This window comes from Zingiber officinale, chromosome 1B (genome assembly GCF_018446385.1).
Source record: "Zingiber officinale cultivar Zhangliang chromosome 1B, Zo_v1.1, whole genome shotgun sequence".
Taxonomy (NCBI): Eukaryota; Viridiplantae; Streptophyta; class Magnoliopsida; order Zingiberales; family Zingiberaceae; genus Zingiber; species Zingiber officinale.
The window spans coordinates 151,883,693-151,905,630 of NC_055986.1; the positions used below are offsets into that span (position 1 = coordinate 151,883,693).

General features: G+C 40.5%; 1 protein-coding gene across 1 annotated transcript; it reads left to right on the plus strand.

Annotated features, from left to right (window-relative positions):
- Positions 1-18,238: 18,238 nt before the first annotated feature.
- On the plus strand, positions 18,239-20,790 carry LOC121985162. Its single transcript, XM_042538463.1, has 4 exons — positions 18,239-18,385; positions 18,955-19,127; positions 19,209-19,481; positions 20,002-20,790. Exons 2-4 carry the CDS (start codon positions 18,981-18,983, stop codon positions 20,626-20,628), a joined length of 1,047 nt encoding a protein of 348 aa, XP_042394397.1. The 5' UTR covers positions 18,239-18,385; positions 18,955-18,980; the 3' UTR covers positions 20,629-20,790.
- The last annotated feature ends 1,148 nt before the right edge of the window (positions 20,791-21,938 follow it).

Consider the following 21,938-nt stretch of genomic DNA (forward strand, 5'->3'; position numbering starts at 1 on the left):
CTCCCCTGCAATGGTACCTGCTCAGATGGATGGGCCAACCGGGCACCCATTAAGTGGTTAGGCACTGGGCCTATCACTTAGCTGAAAAAAGGGAAATGACAAAGGGTCCCAGGTGGACCTAGCGGATATTCAAGCAACACGGTTCACTAACAACATATCCACTTACCCAATATAATGACCATAATGCTAAGGCTCAAGAGAAAATTTAGGACATCACATCATTGTTAAGCAAAGCAAAGAAAGATAGTTACAGGACGCGATAGGCTATTCAAAAATGGGAAGAGCTATTTCGGGGAGCTCATTGAGTAGGCGGGTGCGATCTAAGAAACCTTTAGGAGGAGTTGATCGCAGCAGACCCTTCTCTTATAGCTGCCCCAAAGACCCTTCGTCGTGATAGCATAGCATCTAGTCGATGATGTGGCCTACCTTAGCCCGAAAGTCCTTGGAAGCTAAAAAGGATATTTTGTGAGCTGCAAGACGAGAGTTCTCCCTCGCCCGGTACTCCTTCAACTCTTCCTGGACCTTGTTCAGGTTAGCTTGCGCCCCGGTCAGCTCCTGGTATGTGGCCGTTGCCTTAGTTTGGGCCACCAAAAGCTTCGCCCGCATCAACTTGATGGTAGCCTAGGCTGCATCCACTTGTTTCTGAAGAGCTGCCTCTCGATCGGTACTGACAGACAGTTCAGCCATTTTAGTGGCCAGGTCTGTCCGTAGGGAGGAGTGGACTTCTTGTAGGTCATATAGTTGGGAGGAGAGGTTGGTAACCTTTGTTTTCTTCACCTCTAAATCGGCTAGGATTTAGACGCACCTTACACCCTCGAACTTAAGCTTAGTCGTATTGGTCTTTAAGACGAACTCCAGTGACTTCACCTTGTCAGACTCAACACGGGCTAGGTCCCGGGCGATCTAAGTTTGGTCCTCTACCGTTTGCAGGTGGGATTGTAATAAACTCGCTAGAGTCGTCAGATCAAAAATTTGACTCACGATCGTAGGAGACGCCAACTCTTGAATGTGAGCCCTTAAGGACTCATTTTCTCGGTGAAGACCGGTTATAGACTGAGAGATGCTCAGTCCCATGACACAGGTCTTCAAAGAGCACCGGATCAGCAACGTTTCAAGGATAGGGAGAGGGAGTAACTAAGACTTATCGATACCATCTGTTGGGGAAATGTATTAGACAAATCAAACTGAGGGCATTCCAAAATCTGATTGGCGGTGTTCTTCCAAGAGTCGGTCAGGGCGCTATGCAGCTATACCTGGCCACAGTTGGGGGAAGTGCTGAAAGAAGGGGTTATGCTCAGCACCTGGAGGGACAGTAGTTGAAAGGAGGAAGTGAATACATACCACCCCTTGGAGCGGTCTTTAGAGCGGGAGAAAGGCGCAAGAGCTGCAGAAGACGACTGAGCCACGAATGCTGGAGGCAGGGAAGGCATGGAAGTCGAAGGCGGTCTCCCGGTCGGGAGGGTGTCTGTTCCGTGACTTGAGTAGGGATAGGAGAAGAGGCTAAGACCTCCGAGGAGGCCGAAGTACTTGCTCGGGACGGAGTCTTCGCCTGGGTAGACACTCGCAGAAAGGGCAACCTCTTGGGGGAAGACTGGACTGAAGAAGTAACATGTCACCTCTTGCGTTGAAGGCGCAAGGGGTGCTTAGAAGCTATAGAAGAAGTCTTCTCGCTAGCAGTAGTGGCTGCGGGAGGTTCCACTGAAAGGCGGGATTCATCTTCAAGGACCTCATGTTCTCCTGTTTGATGAGAGGAGGTTCCTGCTGAAGCGCTGGCCTAGGGAGCCTCTTGGCCGGACATTATCTATCTTCCGCGTTAGTGAAGATAGGAGGCAACGTGGAAGAGTCAAGGGCAAAAGCTCTGAACATGATGATTTCTGCAGGTAAAAGAAAACATCTTAGTTAGTGAAGATAGGAGGAAAGAGTTATTTGATCTTACTAAAAGGTACAGTCAAAAGCATCCGGATGTGACTCAATCCAAAGATATACATAAGGATTCATGTTTTCGACGTGCATAAATAGGATGTGTCAATACCAACACCATCTCTACTCACCTTTGTCTTACTCAAATTTCGAACATATTACATCCTACTTTTATTATTGTGTGTATCGAATATGGGAAGCAATTGGTGCGTCTTTTTTTTATGTCAGTATTTCTTCTTGACAGATATTCGGATTTTACTACTGATTAATTCTGAATAGAAGATCCGGCTTCCTATTTCATCCATCAAATAAATTCGCATTTCAATAATTCAATCATCGTAGATAAATTTTAGTGAGAATTCAACCCGCATTATTTGAAAAAAAAAAATCAATCTTCTCACCATCACATCATACTCTAGGGAGATTATTTCTTAGATATAATAGTGTATGTGTGCGCTCTTTGATGGATTAATGTATCCACTCCATACACTTTTTTATGTTTTTTCGAAGGAAACTCTTTTTTTTAAAGTTATAATATATATTTTAAAGTTTTATAATTTTCTTCTAAAAATGGTTAATTATAAATATCTTTTAGAGATAAATTAGTAATTATCTCTAATAGTTTATTGACTTGTGCAAAAATTTCCATTTATCTCTCCAATAAGTTTCAGAGAGAAATTATTACTTGTCTCTAAGAAAAGGTCACACTAAAAGGGAATTATAATTTTTTACCAAACTAAATAGAGAAGTTTCTAAATGTAAATCACATACCTAATGTTATTTTTATCCTTATTATTGTCCGGTGTCCGGTCACTGATACAGTGTAGCAGTCAAATTGATTATTTTTTAAAAAAAATAAAATGATTAATTCATTATTACTGTTCTCAAATTGATGTGTGAGATATAATTAAGAGACTTAGAGGAATATATAGGATCTGATTTGATATCATTTAAGCTCTCTAAGTTCATAAGTTAATTTTGACTGAAATCGACTGATGGACCTAGAAAATTCGGAATTATATGAAACTAATTTCTATATATTCTTCTAGTTCTCTTAATTATATAAATATCCTCAAACATAAATTTGATAGATTATATTGAAAGCAATAATTTTTTGAATATGAATATGGTCGAAATTGGCTGATTGACCTAGAGAACTCGGAATGATATGATCCAGATCCTATTATATTCGTCTATTTCTCTTGATTATATACATACTTTTACATATCAATTTGATCCATTATAAAATAGTAATATGATAAAAAAAAAATTATATATATGATTTGATAATTTTTTTAAAAAATACATGATTTAGACATTTCAACCGTTTTTGTATGTGCTTTCAATAAAATGCTGGAAAAAATGTTAGAAATGTGAATAGAATAAAGAAGTGGAGACGAAGAGACTCTATTATACATGAGTTTAGTCCCACATTAGAATTCTCTTGGCTTTATTATTAGTTTAAATTATGGCATATACATTGATGTTGTAAATATATGCATGGGGAGAGACTCTCTCATGCGTGAGTGCGCAAGGGTGGGTGCAAATCTAGGACCCGGATTGTACTAAACCAAGGTTGACTCATGTGTAAACATGACCTGCACATGTCAAATGCCGGACTGGTTGAGGCAAAATTTGCCCAAAAGAATGAATCTGTTGGTGCAACATCCCTCAGGTCAAGGTTGACCTGGTTAACCAAGCTGAGTCTTGGTTTGGGTTTAGATGTTTGACAATAAGATATTGATCGAAGAAGAGTCGAGTAGGTCAAGGTTGACCGGATACTTGACTGGGAAGTCCTAACTGGCATGTTAGGCAGAAGGAAATCCTGGTGAGTGAAGCCAGGTGAAGAAAGTCCTAGTGAGTGAAGCTAGGCAGAAGGAAATCCTGGTGAGTGAAGCCAGGTGAAAGTCCTAGTGAGTGAAGCTAGGCAGATGGAAAACCCTGGTGAGTGAAGCCAGGTGAAAGTCCTAGTGAGTGAAGCTAGGCAGATGGAAAACCCTGGTGAGTGAAGCCAGGTGAAAGTCCTAGTGAGTGAAGCTAGGCAGATGGAAAACCCTAGTGAGTGAAGCTAGGTGAAAGTCCTGGTGAGTGAAGCTAGGTGAAAGTCCTGGTGAGTGAAGCCAGACAAAGGAAATCCAGATGGATCAAGGATGATCGGACATCTGGTGTTTGGAAGTCCAAGTAGGTCAAAGGATTGGCTGGATACTTGGCAAGGAAGGAAATCCAGATGGATCAAGGATGATCGGACATCTGGTGTTGGGAAGTCCAAGTAGGTCAAGGGAGTGACCGGATACTTGGCACGACGAGTAAAAGTCCAAGTGGGTCAAAGGGATTGACCGGACACTTGGTGGGGAGTCCTGGCAGGTCAAGGGAGTGACCAGATGCTAGGCATGATGTACCAACAGGTCAAGGTTGACCGGATGTTGGTTAGGGAGGTTTGGGACTTGGTTTTGGGCAAAAACCAAGTGCTGGATCGAGCCGTGGATCGATCCATCTGATCGATCGGTGGATCGATCCGATTCTTCCAATCGACAGAGCTACGGATCGATCCGTGGATCGATCGAGGTCTGATCGATCGGCCGATCGATCGGGACGATGTTGCTTCCGCAATAGCCGGATCGATCCGTGGATCGATCCGAACGCTTCGAGCGAAGGCTCTGGATCGATCCGTGGATCGATCCAAAGCCTCCCCGATCGATTCAGAACATTTGAATCGATCGGGTTCCGACCGTTGGCGTCGATTTAAGCTGCAGGCGTGCGATGGCTGCGGTATCTCTTCTCCGATTCACTCCAGATCTTTCGCCAACTTCTCCACAGCGCTCTCAAGGATCAGATCGCCAGTTCTTGAAGGATCTTGGAAGCTTTCCAAGTCAAGAGGCGGATCAAAGGCAAGAAGAGAAGCTAGGGTTAGGGTTTTCTGTACTCATTGTAAGCTTTGCGCTTATGTTTTGTTTCCCTTTCCTTTCTTCTTGTACTGAGAGTCTTGTAGGGCTTCTCCGCCCTCGGTAGTTACCGAAAAGGAGTGTTTTCATAGTGGAGGGTGTGTGCGTGGTGTGGATCCTTGGATTAGTCACCTCTTGTGAGGTGGATACCAAGTAAACCAACCTTGTTAGCGTTGTGTGATTGTTTCTGTTATTTTCCGCTGCATATCCTTGAAGAAACAAGCAACGCCAAGCAACGCCAAGCAACGCCGAGCAACGAGCGAGCAACGAGCTATTCACCCCCCCCTCTTGCTACTTTTGGTCAGAGCAAGGCCGCCCTTCACCGGAATCATCACCGGAAGGGTCAAGCATAACAAGAAAAGCTAGAGGGTGAAGAAGTTGGAGCAAATTCTTCAAGTTCAAGACTTTATCAAGCTCAACTTCAAGATGCAATTCCAAGATGGACTTGGATTTGACACAAGGGTGGCTCCACCATACACTTCTACGAGTTTCGATTCTTGGAAATCAAGAATCGAAAATTTTCTTATGATGGAGATAGAGCAATGATTTGCTCTAATGGAAGGCTTCAAGGCTCCAAGAAATTCAAAGGGTAAAGTTCTCAAGAGGAGCAAGTGGAGCCAAGAGCAAGTCCAAAGGTGCGAGGCTAATGACAAAGTGACCAAGCTTTTGGTCAATTTATTGCCAAGCACCATCCTTTGCAAAATTGGAGAATTTGAAGATGCAAAGGAGCTATGGAGCAAATTGGACAAGCTTCATAAAGAGATCCCCTCTACTGTACAAGATCATGAAGAATCCAGAGAGGGTGACTCTTTGGAGCAAGATCAAGAGGAGGACTCCGAGGTTGAGAGATGCTCAACCTCCGAAGAAGAGGAAATCCAAGAAGCTTCATCCTCAAGGGAATGCAACGAAGGGAACAAGGAGGGAGAATACTCCTTGTTTCATGTTCAAGATGATGAAGCCTCCACCTCTAGGATTGAGGGGGAGCAATCCTTGGTGACGCCGGATCAAGAAGAAGGAGAAGCTTCTACATCCGGGTCAAGTGAAGAAGAAGAAGATGGTGCCACCTCCGAAATTCAAGAAATATCAAATGGAGGAGCAAGTGCCATCCCTACACAAGAAGGTATAAACATTTCAATTAATAATAAAAATCATATCATATGTTTTGAGTGTAGGGAAAGTGGGCACTACAAGAGCAAGTGTCCCAACTTGGCCAAGAAGAAGGGTCAAGTGACGCAAAAGGGCAAGGAGAAGCCCGAGGAGACCATTTCCGGAACAAAGAAGAGCAAGGAGCATATCATATGCTTCTCTTGCAATCAAAAGGGGCATTATCGGAGTCAATGCCCTAAGGGGAAGAAGATGGTCAAGGCTCAAGGAGGAAGCTCAAGTCAAGGGGAGCCTCTAAGGTAAAAAGGAAGGTAACATTTATTGAGCCTACCCCTTTACATTATGGTAAAAAGCATGATAGTTCTAACTTTTATCATTTTAATGCAATTTACCATAAGAATAGGAAGCATGAGGGCTTTAAGGAAAAGCATGTGGCCCTACATGCCAAAACTACTACATCTAAGGCTAGGAATGTAGGTAAAAGTCTAGGCAAGAACTCTAAGGATTGTAGCTATAAGCCTAGAAACAAAAATGCTCATGAACTTAATGGAAAAACAAAAACTAAGGACTTAGTGATGGAAAATCAAGTCTTGAGGTCAAGACTTGATAAAATGGAAAAGACCCTAAAAAGGATGGAAAATATCCTATTAGGGCAAAAAGAGCATAACCTAGGTTTAGGGGTACAAAAGCCATCCAATGGCCATAGAGGTTTGGGATACAAACCAAAGGCTAAGAAGGATGTGCCCTCTTACCATAGAATTCCATATAGTTATGGAACAAACCCTAGGTCTAGTGGTCAAGCCAAAAATACTAGGGAAGTCATCCCTAAGAGTATTTTTGCAATAAATGTGACTAAGGCTTCTAAGAAGTCTAAGAAAGTCACAAACAAGGTCACAAGGGAGGCTATCCCTAGAGTTGACCTAGAAAGTGTGACCAAGGCCTCCAAGAAGCCAAACAAGGTCACTAGGAAGGTATCTAGGGAAGTTATCCCTAGTGAGTATCTAGAGCATCCAAGGAGCACCAATAGGTGTTGGGTTCCTAGGAGCATCTTCTCTACCCCATAGATGGGTTAGAGAGTGTCAACTCCGCTTAGAAGGGTAGTTAACCCAACTTTGAGGAAATTGACACTCAAGGAGCATTTTCAAGGTTTTTGTTAACCTTTGAAAATGAAATGGAACTATTATTTACTCCTTGAAAGAGTAAAATGTGCCTAGTGGTGAAAATTTGATTTTAATCTTAAAAGGCACATATTGGGAAATTCATAAGAGCTACCAAGTTGGGATTTTGGTATGTTCTTAGGAAATTTAAGGCAATCCGGGCCTTAACTTTAAAGTGCTACTCTTGTGGAAAAATGAAATATGCCAATATTTGAGGAATATGCTTAATTTCAATTGGCATAAATTAATCAAGGGAATTAGAAATGCCAATTTAGGTTTTGGCGTTTTCGTGACGCACTTAAGGGCAATCTAGGTTTAAGTTGTAAGTTTAGCTAAGGTTTTAAGGATACTTAGATAGTTAATCTAGGTATATTTTATTTATGCTAAATCTTGCCATGATTGTTTGCCCATCATATGCCATGACATCATGTCTACTTTTGCATTCATGACTTATTATGAAAAATACAAAAATACCATGTCATGACATTCATACATCATGTAGTTATAGGATATTTTCTTTTGAAAATTATTTCCTTTTGATGTATGCCATAACATTATCATGCATTAAGTTTAATTCCTTGTAATCAAGGACAAAAGGCATTTAACAACACTTATTAACAAGTGACATCCTAGGTGGGTGTCTAATATCTCCAAAATGCCTAGATAGTATGCATGATCCCTAGATTAGGGCAAAACCAATCTCTACATCTCACAAAGACCTATAAGATGACTTGTATGTGTTTTAGTGCACATTAGATACAAGTGAGATGTTAGGATGATGAACAAAACTCAAGATGTTGATTTAGTGCATTCTTTTGAGTTTTAAGTTTCATCAAAACACATAGTTATGTGTTTTCCCATCATTGGGAAAGCTAATGTACAAGTCATGTGCATTATGCCCAAGGAACATGATGGGATATTAGTTTTAAAAATGTTTTAAATGTTTTTGGAAAACCTTGGTGAAGGCTGTCTTTTGATAGTAATCACCATTGAATAGTTAGACACAAACTTGAAGAAAACACTAAAGTTTTTGCAAGTTTTCAAGTTTGTGTCAATCTTTGAAAATATGATGTATTTTCATAGAAAGCTATTTTTCCATGATTAAGTATGCCCTAAATAATGTCTACACGAAATTTCATGATTTTTGGATTTTTGTAGAATTTTCTAGGGGTTTCTGAAGTTGACTGAAATGGAATTTCAGCAACTATCAGAGCTCCGATCGATCCATGGATCGATTGGAGTGCCCGAATCGATCCGTGGATCGATTCAGAAGGCAATTCGTCCGCGAGTAGAAGCTCGCTGGATCGATCTGCCGATCGATCCAGGTAATATGAATCGATCAGTGGATCGATTCAGAAAGGTTCAATCGATTGGAACCCAACTCCAATCGATCCAAGTTGCTGATTTTGGCTGGGAAGGCCTGATTTCAGCATATTTGAACCTCGTTGAGTCTAGGTAACCATTCCAAATCCCTAAAATACATTTGTATACATACAAAGGGTATTTTCATGTGAAAACAAGGATGGATTGGTTAAGGAAGGCTTCATTGAAGTTTAGGTTGAGGTTTGTTTCAAATTTTGAGTATTTGAACCTCAAAACTTCTAAATTTGGGTTTCCTAACGGTTTAGGGATTCCAAGTCATTGTTGGTGCAATGACAGAAGTTACACCATGTCTTTAGGGGGAGGGACTCTTTAAAGACATGAAAAATTATTTTTTCATGAACCTTGGAAGGTGGTTAACTTTTTTTAAAGAAAATGCTCATGTATGAGCTTTTGAACTTGAAATGGGGAGTGGATATCCTCATTATTTCAAGTGGGAACTCACGTGGTTAGAAAATGCTCAAGGTTGAGTATTTGTCTACAATGAGGGAGAAGGTACGGATAAATGAAGGGTATGTGACCTTCTTTATCGTGTTGATCACAATAAGTGATGTTGTGAACAACGATGAGCAACTCTTCAGGGGGAGAGTTTTTCAACAATGGATTTGTTGAAATGTGCCCAAAATTGGAGCATCGGTTGATGTGTGTCCAAAGATGGGTTGATGTGTTTTATTAGTAAGGGGTTGATGTGTGCCAATAGGGGGAGAATGAAAGGGCTTGTGAAAGGGAGTAAGTTAGGCTTTCATTACCTAGAGGGAGTTTGCCCTCTTAAGGGGAGAATGAAGAGCTTAACTTATGCTTTCATTACCTAGTGTCATGAAGAATGAGGCTATGGGATTAGCCTAACTTACATGTGGTATTGTAAGTGTGATTGTAGTATTGTCAAACATCAAAAAGGGGGAGATTGTTGGTGCAACATCCCTCAGGTCAAGGTTGACCTGGTTAACCAAGCTGAGTCTTGGTTTGGGTTTAGATGTTTGACAATAAGATATTGATCGAAGAAGAGTCGAGTAGGTCAAGGTTGACCGGATACTTGACTGGGAAGTCCTAACTGGCATGTTAGGCAGAAGGAAGTCCTAGTGAGTGAAGCTAGGCAGAAGGAAATCCTGGTGAGTGAAGCCAGGTGAAGAAAGTCCTAGTGAGTGAAGCTAGGCAAAAGGAAATCCTGGTGAGTGAAGCCAGGTGAAAGTCCTAGTGAGTGAAGCTAGGCAGATGGAAAACCCTGGTGAGTGAAGCCAGGTGAAAGTCCTAGTGAGTGAAGCTAGGCAGATGGAAAACCCTGGTGAGTGAAGCCAGGTGAAAGTCCTAGTGAGTGAAGCTAGGCAGATGGAAAACCCTAGTGAGTGAAGCTAGGTGAAAGTCCTGGTGAGTGAAGCCAGACAAAGAAAATCCAGATGGATCAAGGATGATCGGACATCTGGTGTTTGGAAGTCCAAGTAGGTCAAAGGATTGGCTGGATACTTGGCAAGGAAGGAAATCCAGATGGATCAAGGATGATCGGACATCTGGTGTTGGGAAGTCCAAGTAGGTCAAGGGAGTGACCGGATACTTGGCACGACGAGTAAAAGTCCAAGTGGGTCAAAGGGATTGACCGGACACTTGGTGGGGAGTCCTGGCAGGTCAAGGGAGTGACCAGATGCTAGGCATGATGTACCAACAGGTCAAGGTTGACCGGATGTTGGTTAGGGAGGTTTGGGACTTGGTTTTGGGCAAAAACCAAGTGCTGGATCGATCCGTGGATCGATCCAGGCTCTGGATCGATCAGTGGATCGATCCAGATTCTTCCCAGCGAACAGAGAGCTTCTGGATCGATCCGTGGATCGATCCAGAGGTCCTGATCGATCAGCCGATCGATCGGGACGATGCTGCTTCGCGCGATAAGCGCTGGATCGATCCGTGGATCGATCCAGGCGCGTTTCCAGAGCACAGAGGCGCTCTGGATCGATCCGTGGATCGATCCAGGCGCGATTCAGAACATTTGAATCGATCGGGTTTCGACCGTTGGCGTCGATTTAAGCTGCAGGCGTGCGATGGCTGCGGTATCTCTTCTCCGATTCACTCCAGATCTTTCGCCAACTTCTCCACAGCGCTCTCAAGGATCAGATCGCCAGTTCTTGAAGGATCTTGGAAGCTTTCCAAGTCAAGAGGCGGATCAAAGGCAAGAAGAGAAGCTAGGGTTAGGGTTTTCTGTACTCATTGTAAGCTTTGCGCTTATGTTTTGTTTCCCTTTCCTTTCTTCTTGTACTGAGAGTCTTGTAGGGCTTCTCCGCCCTCGGTAGTTACCGAAAAGGAGTGTTTTCATAGTGGAGGGTGCGTGCGTGGTGTGGATCCTTGGACTAGTCACCTCTTGTGAGGTGGATACCAAGTAAACCAACCTTGTTAGCGTTGTGTGATTTGTTTCTGTATTTTCCGCTGCACATCTTAGAAGAAACGAGCAACGCCGAGCAACGAGCACGCGACGAGCTATTCACCCCCCCCCCCCCCTCTAGCTACTTTTGGTCCTAACAGAATCAACATATTGTCACTTGAATATCTTTTTGTTACATGCTCAAGAGTGTAACGGAAGTATTAATGTGAAATTAATGATGATTCTGTAACTTCTCGACATTAATGGCGATATTAAACTCATTAATGATGATTTCATAACGTCTCAGTATTAATGGCGACATTAAACTCATTAATAATAATTTTGTAACATCTCGATATTAATGAAGACATTAAATCCATTAAAGATGACCATTATTTGATCATTTATTGCATGCAAGGTGAGAGTTCCTATATAAGGAGGCTGGAACTTGAGCAAAGAGTAGAGCGGAAGATAAGCAAAAGAGAAAGCGAGAGGAAGAGCAGGGAGTGAACCTCTGTTCACCTGTGTTCTCCCACAAAACTCTCTCAGTCGTGCATCCGCTTGGCTGAACTACTCATGATAGCACTCATGTGCATTCTCAATTCTCCACGAACAATCAGTGCTTGATTGTGTTCATGGTTTTGTCGTTGTATCCTAAGAAATAGATAACCTGAGAGAACCTCGAGCATAGCCGGAGGTGGGGCGGATCTATTTCAAGGAAACTGGGTTGAGCGCAGGCCTCGGCATCTTACTCGGTGAATTCTCTTTTCGACTCAGCGATCGACTCCCGATTTTGCTACGCACCGCATCGACTCTGCGACTCGGACCACCGGAAGCTTGGCAGAACTAGCCCCGATGGCAGCCTGAGATTATCAGCTCAGGTCATCTTGACATATTAGTTAGAATTGATTTTGTGTCATTTCAATTCAGTTAATTCCCCAATATCTCCGGTAACATATTGTCCAACAATCTTGAAACAGATTTGATTCTGTTGAGATGGCCACAGAACAGAATGTTGAGGTGCAACAGACTTAACACATGAAAGCCCCCTTCGCTGCGATTGGAATCGTACCAATCAATCACGGGAAAAAGTCAGAGAAGTTCAGTGGACTAAACTTCAAGAGGTGGCAGCAGAAGATGCTCTTCTACTTGACCACGCTCAATTTGGCTCGATTCTTAACCGAGGACCCTCCCAAGCGTGCTGAGGATGATGATGCGCAAACCATCAGTGCAATGGAGGCATAGACTCATTCTGAGTTCCTTTCCGAAACTATATCCTCAACTGCCTTACTCACTCGTTGTACGCTGTGTATAGCATGAAGAGAACAACTAAGGAGTTGTAGGAGTCCCTGGACAAGAAGTACAAGATGGAGGATGCGGAGGCCAAGAAGTTCATCGTGAGCCGATTCCTGGATTACAAGATGGTTGATTCCAAGACAGTGATCATCCAAGTCCAGGAGCTTTAGGTGATCTTGCACGAGATCCACTCAGAAGGGATGGTTCTGAGTGAGACCTTCTAAGTAGCTACTATCATTGAGCAGCTGCATCTCGGCTAGAAGGACTTTAAAAATTACCTGAAGCACAAGCGGAAGGAGATGAATGTGGAGGAACACATTGTTAGACTTCGCATCGAAGAAGATAACAAAAGTTCAGAGAAAAAACTGTTCTCTCAGACTATTATGAAAGCCAACATGGTCGAGCACAGTCAAAGCTCGAAACGGAAAAACCCCAAGTCTTCCAAGATGGGACCCAGAGGAGGAATCAACAAAAAAAAATTCTCTGGGAAATGTTTCAACTGTGACCCAATTGGTTATAAATCTTCGAAGTGCAGAAAGTTGAAGAAGAAGCAAGAGGCCAACTTGAACGAGGGACCAGAAATGGACGACCTCTGCACTGTAGTCTCTAAGTTGAACCTGATGGGTTCAAATCCGTGGCAATAGTGGATTGATACTGGAGCCACCAGACATGTGTACTGCAACAAGGAGCTGCTCCATAATTTCAAAAAAGCCAATGGAGACAAGCTGTTCATGGGGGAACTCAGCAACCTCGGACATCATGGGTCGAGAAAAAGTGGTGCTGAAGATGACTTCGGACAAGGACTTTACTCTGAACAATGTGTTGTATGTTCCAAAGATTCGGAAGAATCTAGTGTCCGGATCACTGCTAAGCAAGTATGACTTTCACATTATTTTTGAGTCAGACAAAGTTGTGCTATCTAATAATGGAATGTTTGTAGGAAGAGACTATGTATCTGATGGGTTGTTTAAGCTCAATGTAATGATCATTAGGCCTAAGATAAATAAGAATGAAAGCTCTTCCACTTATATGCTTGAATCTTCATGTTTGTGGCATGGTAGACTAGGACATGTTAACTACGATGTGTTGTATATATTAATAAACATGCAAAGCATACCTACATTACACCTTGACCCAACACACAAGTGTGAGATTTATGTTGAAGCGAAAATGACAATGTCATCCTTTTAACATATTGAAAGAAGCAACGAACCACTTGGGCTAATTCACACTGACGTGTATGACCTCAAAGGTACACCAACATGTGATGGGAATAAATACTTCATCACTTTTGTAGATGATAACACAAAATGCTGTTATGTGTATCTTTTCAAAAGTAAAAATGAATCTATAAAAAAAATTTCTCTCTATAAGAATGAGGTTGAAAACAAACTTAATAGAAAGATTAAGGTAGTTTAAAGCGACCAAGGCGGTGAATATGTATCACCGTTCGCTGAGTTGTGTGTTGAACATGAGATTAGACACGAAATTATAGCTCCTTATACTCCTCAGCAAAATGAAGTTGCTAAGCGAAAGAATCAAACTCTAAAGGAGATGATGAATGCTCTTCTATTGAGCTCTGGACTGCCAGAGTTTAGGTGGGGGAAGCTGTGTTAATAGGTACCTTTTAAATAAGGTGCCTCGAAAGAAAATAGATAAGAGCTCTTATGAGTTGTGAAATGGAAGACAACTGTCCTACAAATATTTACGAATGTGGGGTGTCTTGTCAAAGTTTTGGTGCATGATCCAAAAATGATTAAGATAGAACCAAAGACTGTTGATTGCATATTCATTGGGTATGCACATAATAGCACTACGTATCATTTTTGTGTGTATGAGTCACACATACTGAAGATACACAAGAACACGATAATCGAATCGAGAAATATCTCGTTCTTCAAGCATGTGTTTTTGTATAAGACCCGAGAGGATGCTAGCCCCTCAAAATGGGCATATGAAACACAAGGCGAAGAAGAAGATGATGAACCAATTGAGGTTGAGCTTAGATGAAGTAAAAGAGCTCAGGTAGAAAAAAATCTATGGATAAGATTTTATTACTTTCATGTTGAAAAGTGAGCCCCGAAGTTACTCAAAAACAGTAAGCTCATCCGATGGATCTCATTGGAGAGAGGCAATTACATCTGAGATAGAATCTATCTTGCAAAATCACACTTAGAAACTTATGGATCTTCCTCCGAGAAGTAAACTATTAGGTTGCAAGTGGATCTTCAAGAAGAAAATGAAGTCAAATGACACAATTGATAAGTATAAGGCCAGATTGGTAATCAAAGGATACCGACAACGAGAAGACCTTGATTAGTTTGATACGTATTCTCCGGTGTTAAGAATAACTTCCATTAGAGTATTGTTTACTATTGTCGCTCTATGGAATCTCTAAATACATCAAATGAATGTAAAGACAGTCTTTTTAAACGGAGATTTAGAAGAGGAAATCTATATGGAGCGACTTGAGGGGTTTTATGTGCCAAGACAATAAAACAAGGTTTGTAGATTGGTGAAGTCATTATATGGCTTGAAACAAGTACAAAAGTACTGGCATGAGAAATTTGACAATGTCATGAAGGAATGTGAATTTAAGATCAATGAGTGTGATAAATGTGTCTACATAAAAGTCACAGGATATGACTATGTCATTTTGTACCTATATGTAGATGACATGCTTATTATTAAGAGTAATGATAAGATAATCAAATCTACTAAATATATGTTGAACACAAAATTTGACATGAAATACATGAGTCTAGCTGATGTGATTCTAGGAATCAAAATTCTTAGAACAATAAAAAGACTTGTTCTTAGTCAATTCCATTACGTGGACAAGATTCCTGAAAAATTCACCAAGGGTAATACTGCATTGGCATGAACGTCGATAAATACGAGTCAACATCTATCAACAAATCGAGGTGAAAGTATCTCTCAGATAGAGTACTCTCGAGTGATTGAAAGTATGATGTATCATATGAGTTGTACACGATCAGACTTGATCTACACGGTAAGTAAACTGAGTAGATATACAAGTAATCCTAGTGTAAAGCATTGGAAAGGGATAACAAGAGTACTGAGGTACTTGAGGTATATTCGTGAATATGGATTGTACTATATGAGATATCCTGTTGTGATCGAAGGATATAACGATACGAGTTGGATATCTGATATAAGAGACTCCAAGTCTACGAGTGAAAATGTATTCACTCTAAGAGGTGCAGCCATTTCCTGGAAATCTTCTAAGCAAACTGCAATAACTAGATCCACGATAGAATCTAAGTTTGTAGTTCTTGACAAATGTGGTGAAGAGGCTGAATGACTATGACAATTCTTAGAAGATATTCCAAGATGGTTGAAACCTGTACCGACAATTTGCATACATTGCAATAGTCAATCAACAATTGGTTGGGCACTAAGCCATCGATACAATGGTGATTCCAGGTATATACGTCGTAAATATAATTCCATTAGACAACTACTTTCAACGGGAGTTATCACTGTTGACTATATGAAGTCAAAGGATAACCTAGCGGATCCGCTAACTAAAGGGTTAAATAGAGAGTTAGTTGCGAGCTCATCACAAGGAATGAGCTTAATGTCGTTGTCAGCGATCAGTGCAGAGGGCACCCAACCTATGTTGACTGGAGATCTCATGAACTAGGTTCAAAGGGACAACTAATTTACACTGATTAGATACACTGTGGGGGAATGACCCAATGAATCAGTAAAGGATGGAGGTTAAGCACATGACTTTTACGGTGCGTTTGGTTCAAGTTATCATGTATAACCTTAGTTATGTGATTACCAGGTAATCACATAACCAAGGTTATGGGGAATAAAATATAACCAAATGTTGTTTGGTTCAATCTAGGTAATGCAACAAAAACATGTCTGTTTGAAGGTTTTAATGAATAACCTAGTTTAGTATTTTACTAGATTATCCTTAGTTACAAAACCAACTATATATAATAATAATAATAATAATATTATTATTATTATTATTATTATTATTATTATTATTATTTAAACTCTATTATATTTTACTATATTTTATGTTTTTTTTATTTTTATATATATATATTTTTTTTTATTTTGTTTTTTATGTTTTTTAATTTTTAATTTTTTTTTAAGTTTTTTTATTTTTTAGGTTTTTAAAATTTTTTAGGGTTTTTTACATTTTTCAAATTTTTATTGTTTTTTTAACATTTTTTTATTATTTTTTACGTTTTTTTCTATTTTTTGTATTTTTTTTAATGCTTTTTCTATTTTTCTTTTTTTTTTTATGCTTTTTTTTGTATTTTTTTTTAAAAATTTAAATGTTTTTTCTATTTTTAAATTTTTTAAAAGTTTTTTTTACCATTTTTTATTTTTTAATGATTTTTTATTTTTTTAAAAAATTTACGTTTTTTATATTTTCCATTTTTTTTCTTTACATTTTACTTTGTTTTCGCATTTTCCTTTTATCCGAGGGTATTTTTGGTAAAAAAAAATTCGATAACACCGGAATCAAGAAAAACCTCAGTTTTCCGAGGTTTCCCGATTCCTGGTTGCATGCCCCTTTTGCTGACGTGTCGGGAATGGAGCATTACTCGGGAATCATCGATTACCTAAACCAAACAGGGTTTTTGTTGATAACCTTGGATGGATAACCAAGATTATCAAGGATAACCCCCAACCAAACGCACCCTTAATGATTCAAGAAGAGTAATGTGGAATACTCCTGAGAGATCACCTATGTGAGGAAGAAGTGGGGTCACTACGAAGAGAATTGGAGGCACAATTTTTAGAGATTCTCACAGAACTAGGCGTGTTCATAGCCAAGAACGAACACACTAATGAGAACTGAGTTGTATCAAGGAAAGTCTTGGGTGAGATATGTTAATGTTTACATAGACGGCAGAGCAGTTCAAGGACATCACGCCTATTGTCAGCTAGTAAGCAAACATATCTTCACAAAGGAAGGTTCAAAGGGACTATATTTGACTTAACTATTGAATGCTATCATATATCTCATTTTCCATTCATGTGGGGGGAATTGTTGGAATTGTGAATGGAATAAAGAGGTAGAAACGAAGAGATTCTATTGTGTATGAGTTTAGTCTCATATTAGAAGTTTCTTGGCTTTATTGTTGGTTTAAATTATGACACATGCATTAATATTGTAAATATATGCATGGGGAGAGACTCTCTCACGCGTGAGTGTGTAGGGTAGGTGCAAATCCAGGGCCTAGATTGTACCTGCACATGTCGAATGTCAAATCAGTTGAGGCAAAATTTGCCCAAAAGAATGAATCAACATTTGTAGCGTCTCAGTATTAATAGTGACATTAAACTCATTAATAATGATTTGTCTCGACATTAATGCGACATTAAACTCAACATTAAATAACCATAATTTGATCATTTATTACAGTCAAGGTGAGAACTCCTATATAAGGAGGCTGTATCTTGAGCAAAGAGTAGAGCGGAATATAAGCAAAAGAGAAAGCGAGAGGAAGAGCAGAGAGCGAACCTCTGTCCACCCGTGTTCTCCTACAAACTACTTATGATAACACTCAGGTGCATTCTCAGTTCGCCACGAACAATCAGTACTTGGTTGTATTCATAGTTTTGCCGTTGTATTCTAGAAAACAGGCGATCCAAAAGAATCTCGAAGTAGAGGTGGAGAGAATCTGTTTCAAGGAAATTGCACAGGCCTCGTATCTTACTCGATGAATTCTCTTTCTGACTCGACGATTAACTCCTGATTCTACTACACATCATATCAACTCCACGATTCGGACTATCGGAAATTTAGTAGAACTAGTCCCGTTGATAATCTAAAATTACTAAGATCATCTCGACCGATAAATTAAATTTAATTTAATTAATTCTCCGATATCTCGACAACGCTATATTTTGTCATGTGAGGGGGCAGGAGCATGGCCTTCCGCGGCCACCGTCAGATCATGGCCGTCCATCACTCGTACGTGTCAGTTGAAAATTACATCATTCATCAAGGCAGCGGAGCGCACGTTTGCTTTTTCTCCCAACAGCGACGTCTACATCTGTGGGGTCAGCGATGACCGCTGGTAGGCGGTGAGCGACCGAGGAGCAACTTGCCAGACCCGTGGCCGCGGCTCTCAATTAAGGGAGGTCAGCAAGGGCAAGCGCCTTCGTCGTGCTTCCCACACGATTGGGATTTCCTTTCGCCTCTCTTCTTCTTCGCGCTAAGCTCCTTCTCGTCTTGCTAGGTACTCTCTTCCTTTGTTTGCTCGATTTCTCATCTAAAGATTGGTTTTCTTTCTCATTAGATGTAAGAAGCTAATTCTCTATTTCATGGTATGATTTCTTTGTTTGCTCCTTCTTCTAAGGCGGAAGCTGGATCCGCCTTTTTATGTGCACTTTTTTGGTTGCTCGCCTTAATTATGATTTCATTTGATGGTGTTGGATTTTCGCCATGAAATAAGCAAATTTTTAAGGGCTGTGAATTTTAGGGGCGACGTACGTATTTCGATCAGGAAAAATTACTTCTTTTGTTTCAACTGATAGCATCTTACTACATGCAATGGATTAATTAACTGATTCTCGCGTCTATTTGTAATGAAAAGTTGCTCGATCATATTCAATTTTGTATCTCCGGTTTCCTTTTCATTCCCGTCGACTAAGGTGATTATTTTGAGCTTAAAAATACGGTAGATGTCTCTTGGGCATCTGAAATCTTTTCCTTGTTTTTGCTTGAAGATACATTTCATTTTGTAGAACATGATCTGAGATAGTTGCTTTGAATTCATGTAACATGATCATCTTTCTTTGTTGTAAGTTTTGTGTCTGCTGCTTGGTGTTGCAATGGAGGCTGGCTTCAAGGGAAAACCTAGTGAATCGTCCTGTCCTGATATTTCTTTTGCTAACCAGAATGTTCAGAGATGCCCATTCTTGAGAAATATCCATGAACCTACTAACTTCTCCTTCTCGCCTATCAATTTTTCCATCCCTGTAAGTTTTGTTGAACGTCACATTAGCTCACATATCCATTAAGTTGTAATCATGACTTTATATGCTCTTGGTTTCATTAAGGCACGAGGAGGCCAGGGTCCAATCTTTGAAGATGGACCGAATTTTGAGATGGCATTCAGACTTTTCCACGGACGAAATGGAGTGGTTCCACTCTCAGGAAGGATATTTGTGCCCAGTGAGGAACCAGAGCCTGAGATATCATCTGAGTTTAATCCCTTAGCAGCAAAGGCAGCCACGATCAGCCTTTCAGCTTTTGGACCTGGAGGACCTTTTGGTTTTGATTTCTTCTCAAAAAAGTGGAAGAAACAGAATGGTAGATCATCCAATTCTCAGGTACTTTCATCGTCGTCTTGTAGCCTATAAAATGGAATTCAATCCTGAATATCCTGCAAATTTTGACTGCATTTACAACTGTTTGTTTACATGGATTGTGGAACATTGATAAGATTAACTTGCACAATTTGAGAATCATCATTATCCTTTGCACTGTCTTTTATCTGTCTTTGTGTAAATCTGAATCCAACTTTCATGTGCAGATTTTTCTATGAACGTATCTTAGATTAGTTATTTTTGCAGTCAACTATAGCCTTCACATGGTTCTGTGGAATCATGTAATTGCCTTTATTTCAGACTTGCATTGTGCTGCAATATGTCATGCCATAAGGTGTTGTGTCAATAGCATGTTTGAAAACAGGTTCTGTTGGAATTCAACTGCCTTTTATTTTAATCAGAGTTACACTGCTGCAATATGTCAGTAGCATATCTTTGAAAACAGGTTCTGTTGGAATACTACAACGGCCTTTCATTTCAATCGGAGCGGCACTATGTAACATGTCTTTGAATTATGTTTCAGAAAGGAGGTGATTCAGTACATGAATCATGGAGCAACGAGTGGCTGGAAACTGGACGATGCCCTATAGCAAAGTCATACAGAGCAGTTAGCGGAGTACTTCCCCTGGTTGCGGATGTTTTAACGTCTCCCCCAGGCATAAAACTAAGGTGTCCACCAGTTGTGGTAGCTGCCCGTGCAGTGCTTGCTCGAACTTCTTTTGTGAAGAATCTCCGACCACAACCTCTTCCAGCAAAGATGGTAGCCATAGCCTTGCTGGGTATGGCAGCAAATGTTCCACTTGGAGTCTGGAGGGAGCACACCAAGAAATTCTCACCCCAGTGGGCTATAGCAATTCATGCTGCTGTACCATTCATTGCGATGCTTAGGAAGTCTGTGCTGATGCCTAAGGCAGCCATGGCGATCACTATTGCAGCGTCAATCCTAGGTCAGACTATTGGTTCGAGAGCTGAGCGGATACGGCTAAAGGCAGTGGCAGCAGCTGCTGCCAATGAAGGAAGCCATTTAATTCTCAAAACCAGAGCAATTACGTATGCCCAAAAGATAGGGCAATGTGGCCCGGAAGTAGCATGGGATCCTCTCTCTCTTAAGGCAGGGAGTTTGGATCCACCAGCATCTTCTATATGCTAGTGATTGAGATGTAGTTTGTCACATATGCAGTTTGTTACAGATGGTATTTGTTATCATTCAATAATTTGGTTATTCAGCATTTCAATGACTGAATCGTTGTGTATTAAAATGAATGGTGTCAGGTTTTCCTTGAGTTTAAAGTGAATAAAAGGATATTTTTCAGATTGTTGCGTGGTATTTAGATTGCTAACAACTTCACTTATTTTTCTTCAATGGATTTGTTTTGATAATTGACCAAATAATCAATAATTCATAGGAACCCGTTGGTTTTGGTATGAACCCGTATGATACGCTAGTGTGGAATGGAGCCATACAGGTATGACCTACTGACCTAGTGATGTCATCACTAGGCCCTCCCTCAAGTTGAGTTACGGTGTAGAAGACTCAACTTAGTTTGTAGGTCAGTAGGATATTATGTGTCATGTTGAAATGTGCCTCTAAGCAATCCGGTTGAGCTGAAAATGGCCATTTAAGAGAAAGAGGTCATGTATCAAAACATAGCTTCCCTGATAGTGGAGCTAGAAGTGTGCAAGGCCGAGCTGGAGAGATCGATCCTCAAAGAGAAGGCCTCCCTGATGATGAAGCTGAGAGTGGACAAGGCCAAGGTTCAAAGGTCGGCCACTAATGAGACTTCGAGTTGGAAGTGACAAGGCCGAGCTTCTTGTATACCATGGAGGTTTTGATAAAAAAAATTATTAAATAGATTAGGCAACGTCGATAATCAGTTCTGGGCTTTGATAAAAAAAATATTAATTAGATTAGGTAACAAGTACATATGAAGATCCATCATGACAATATTTTCAGATCCGCTATCCATTATGAAAAAAATTTCAATAATACATCACAATTTTATCATGGAGGCTTTGATGAGTCTCCTTCTTGTGACCTTCTACTCAACTAGATTTTGTAACATAAAAAATGTGAACTTTGAATAAGAAAATTATTGGGATGAAAATGATTATATATGAAATCAACTTAACTGAATATGGTGGAAAGAGGTTGACCCCAAACCCACTGGGCTAAGAGGAGAGCACGATTCTCAAATAGGGTTTGGGAAAGAGATCTAAAGATTGATTGTAGAGTTGTCAGGACTCAGGGCGAGAGCTCAATCTGGAGACAAGGTCTAGTTTGAATAAGATAATAATAACTTGATCCATGACTTAGGTAAACCTTTTCCTTCTATTTGGATGGGGTGAGGGGAGGTTCATTAATAGGAAGGGAAGGGAAGGGAAGGGAAGGAGTGAGAAGGGAGGGTAATTTCCTTACACCCTGCTTTGGGGTGTAAGAAAATAGTTCATTTGAGGGGTAAA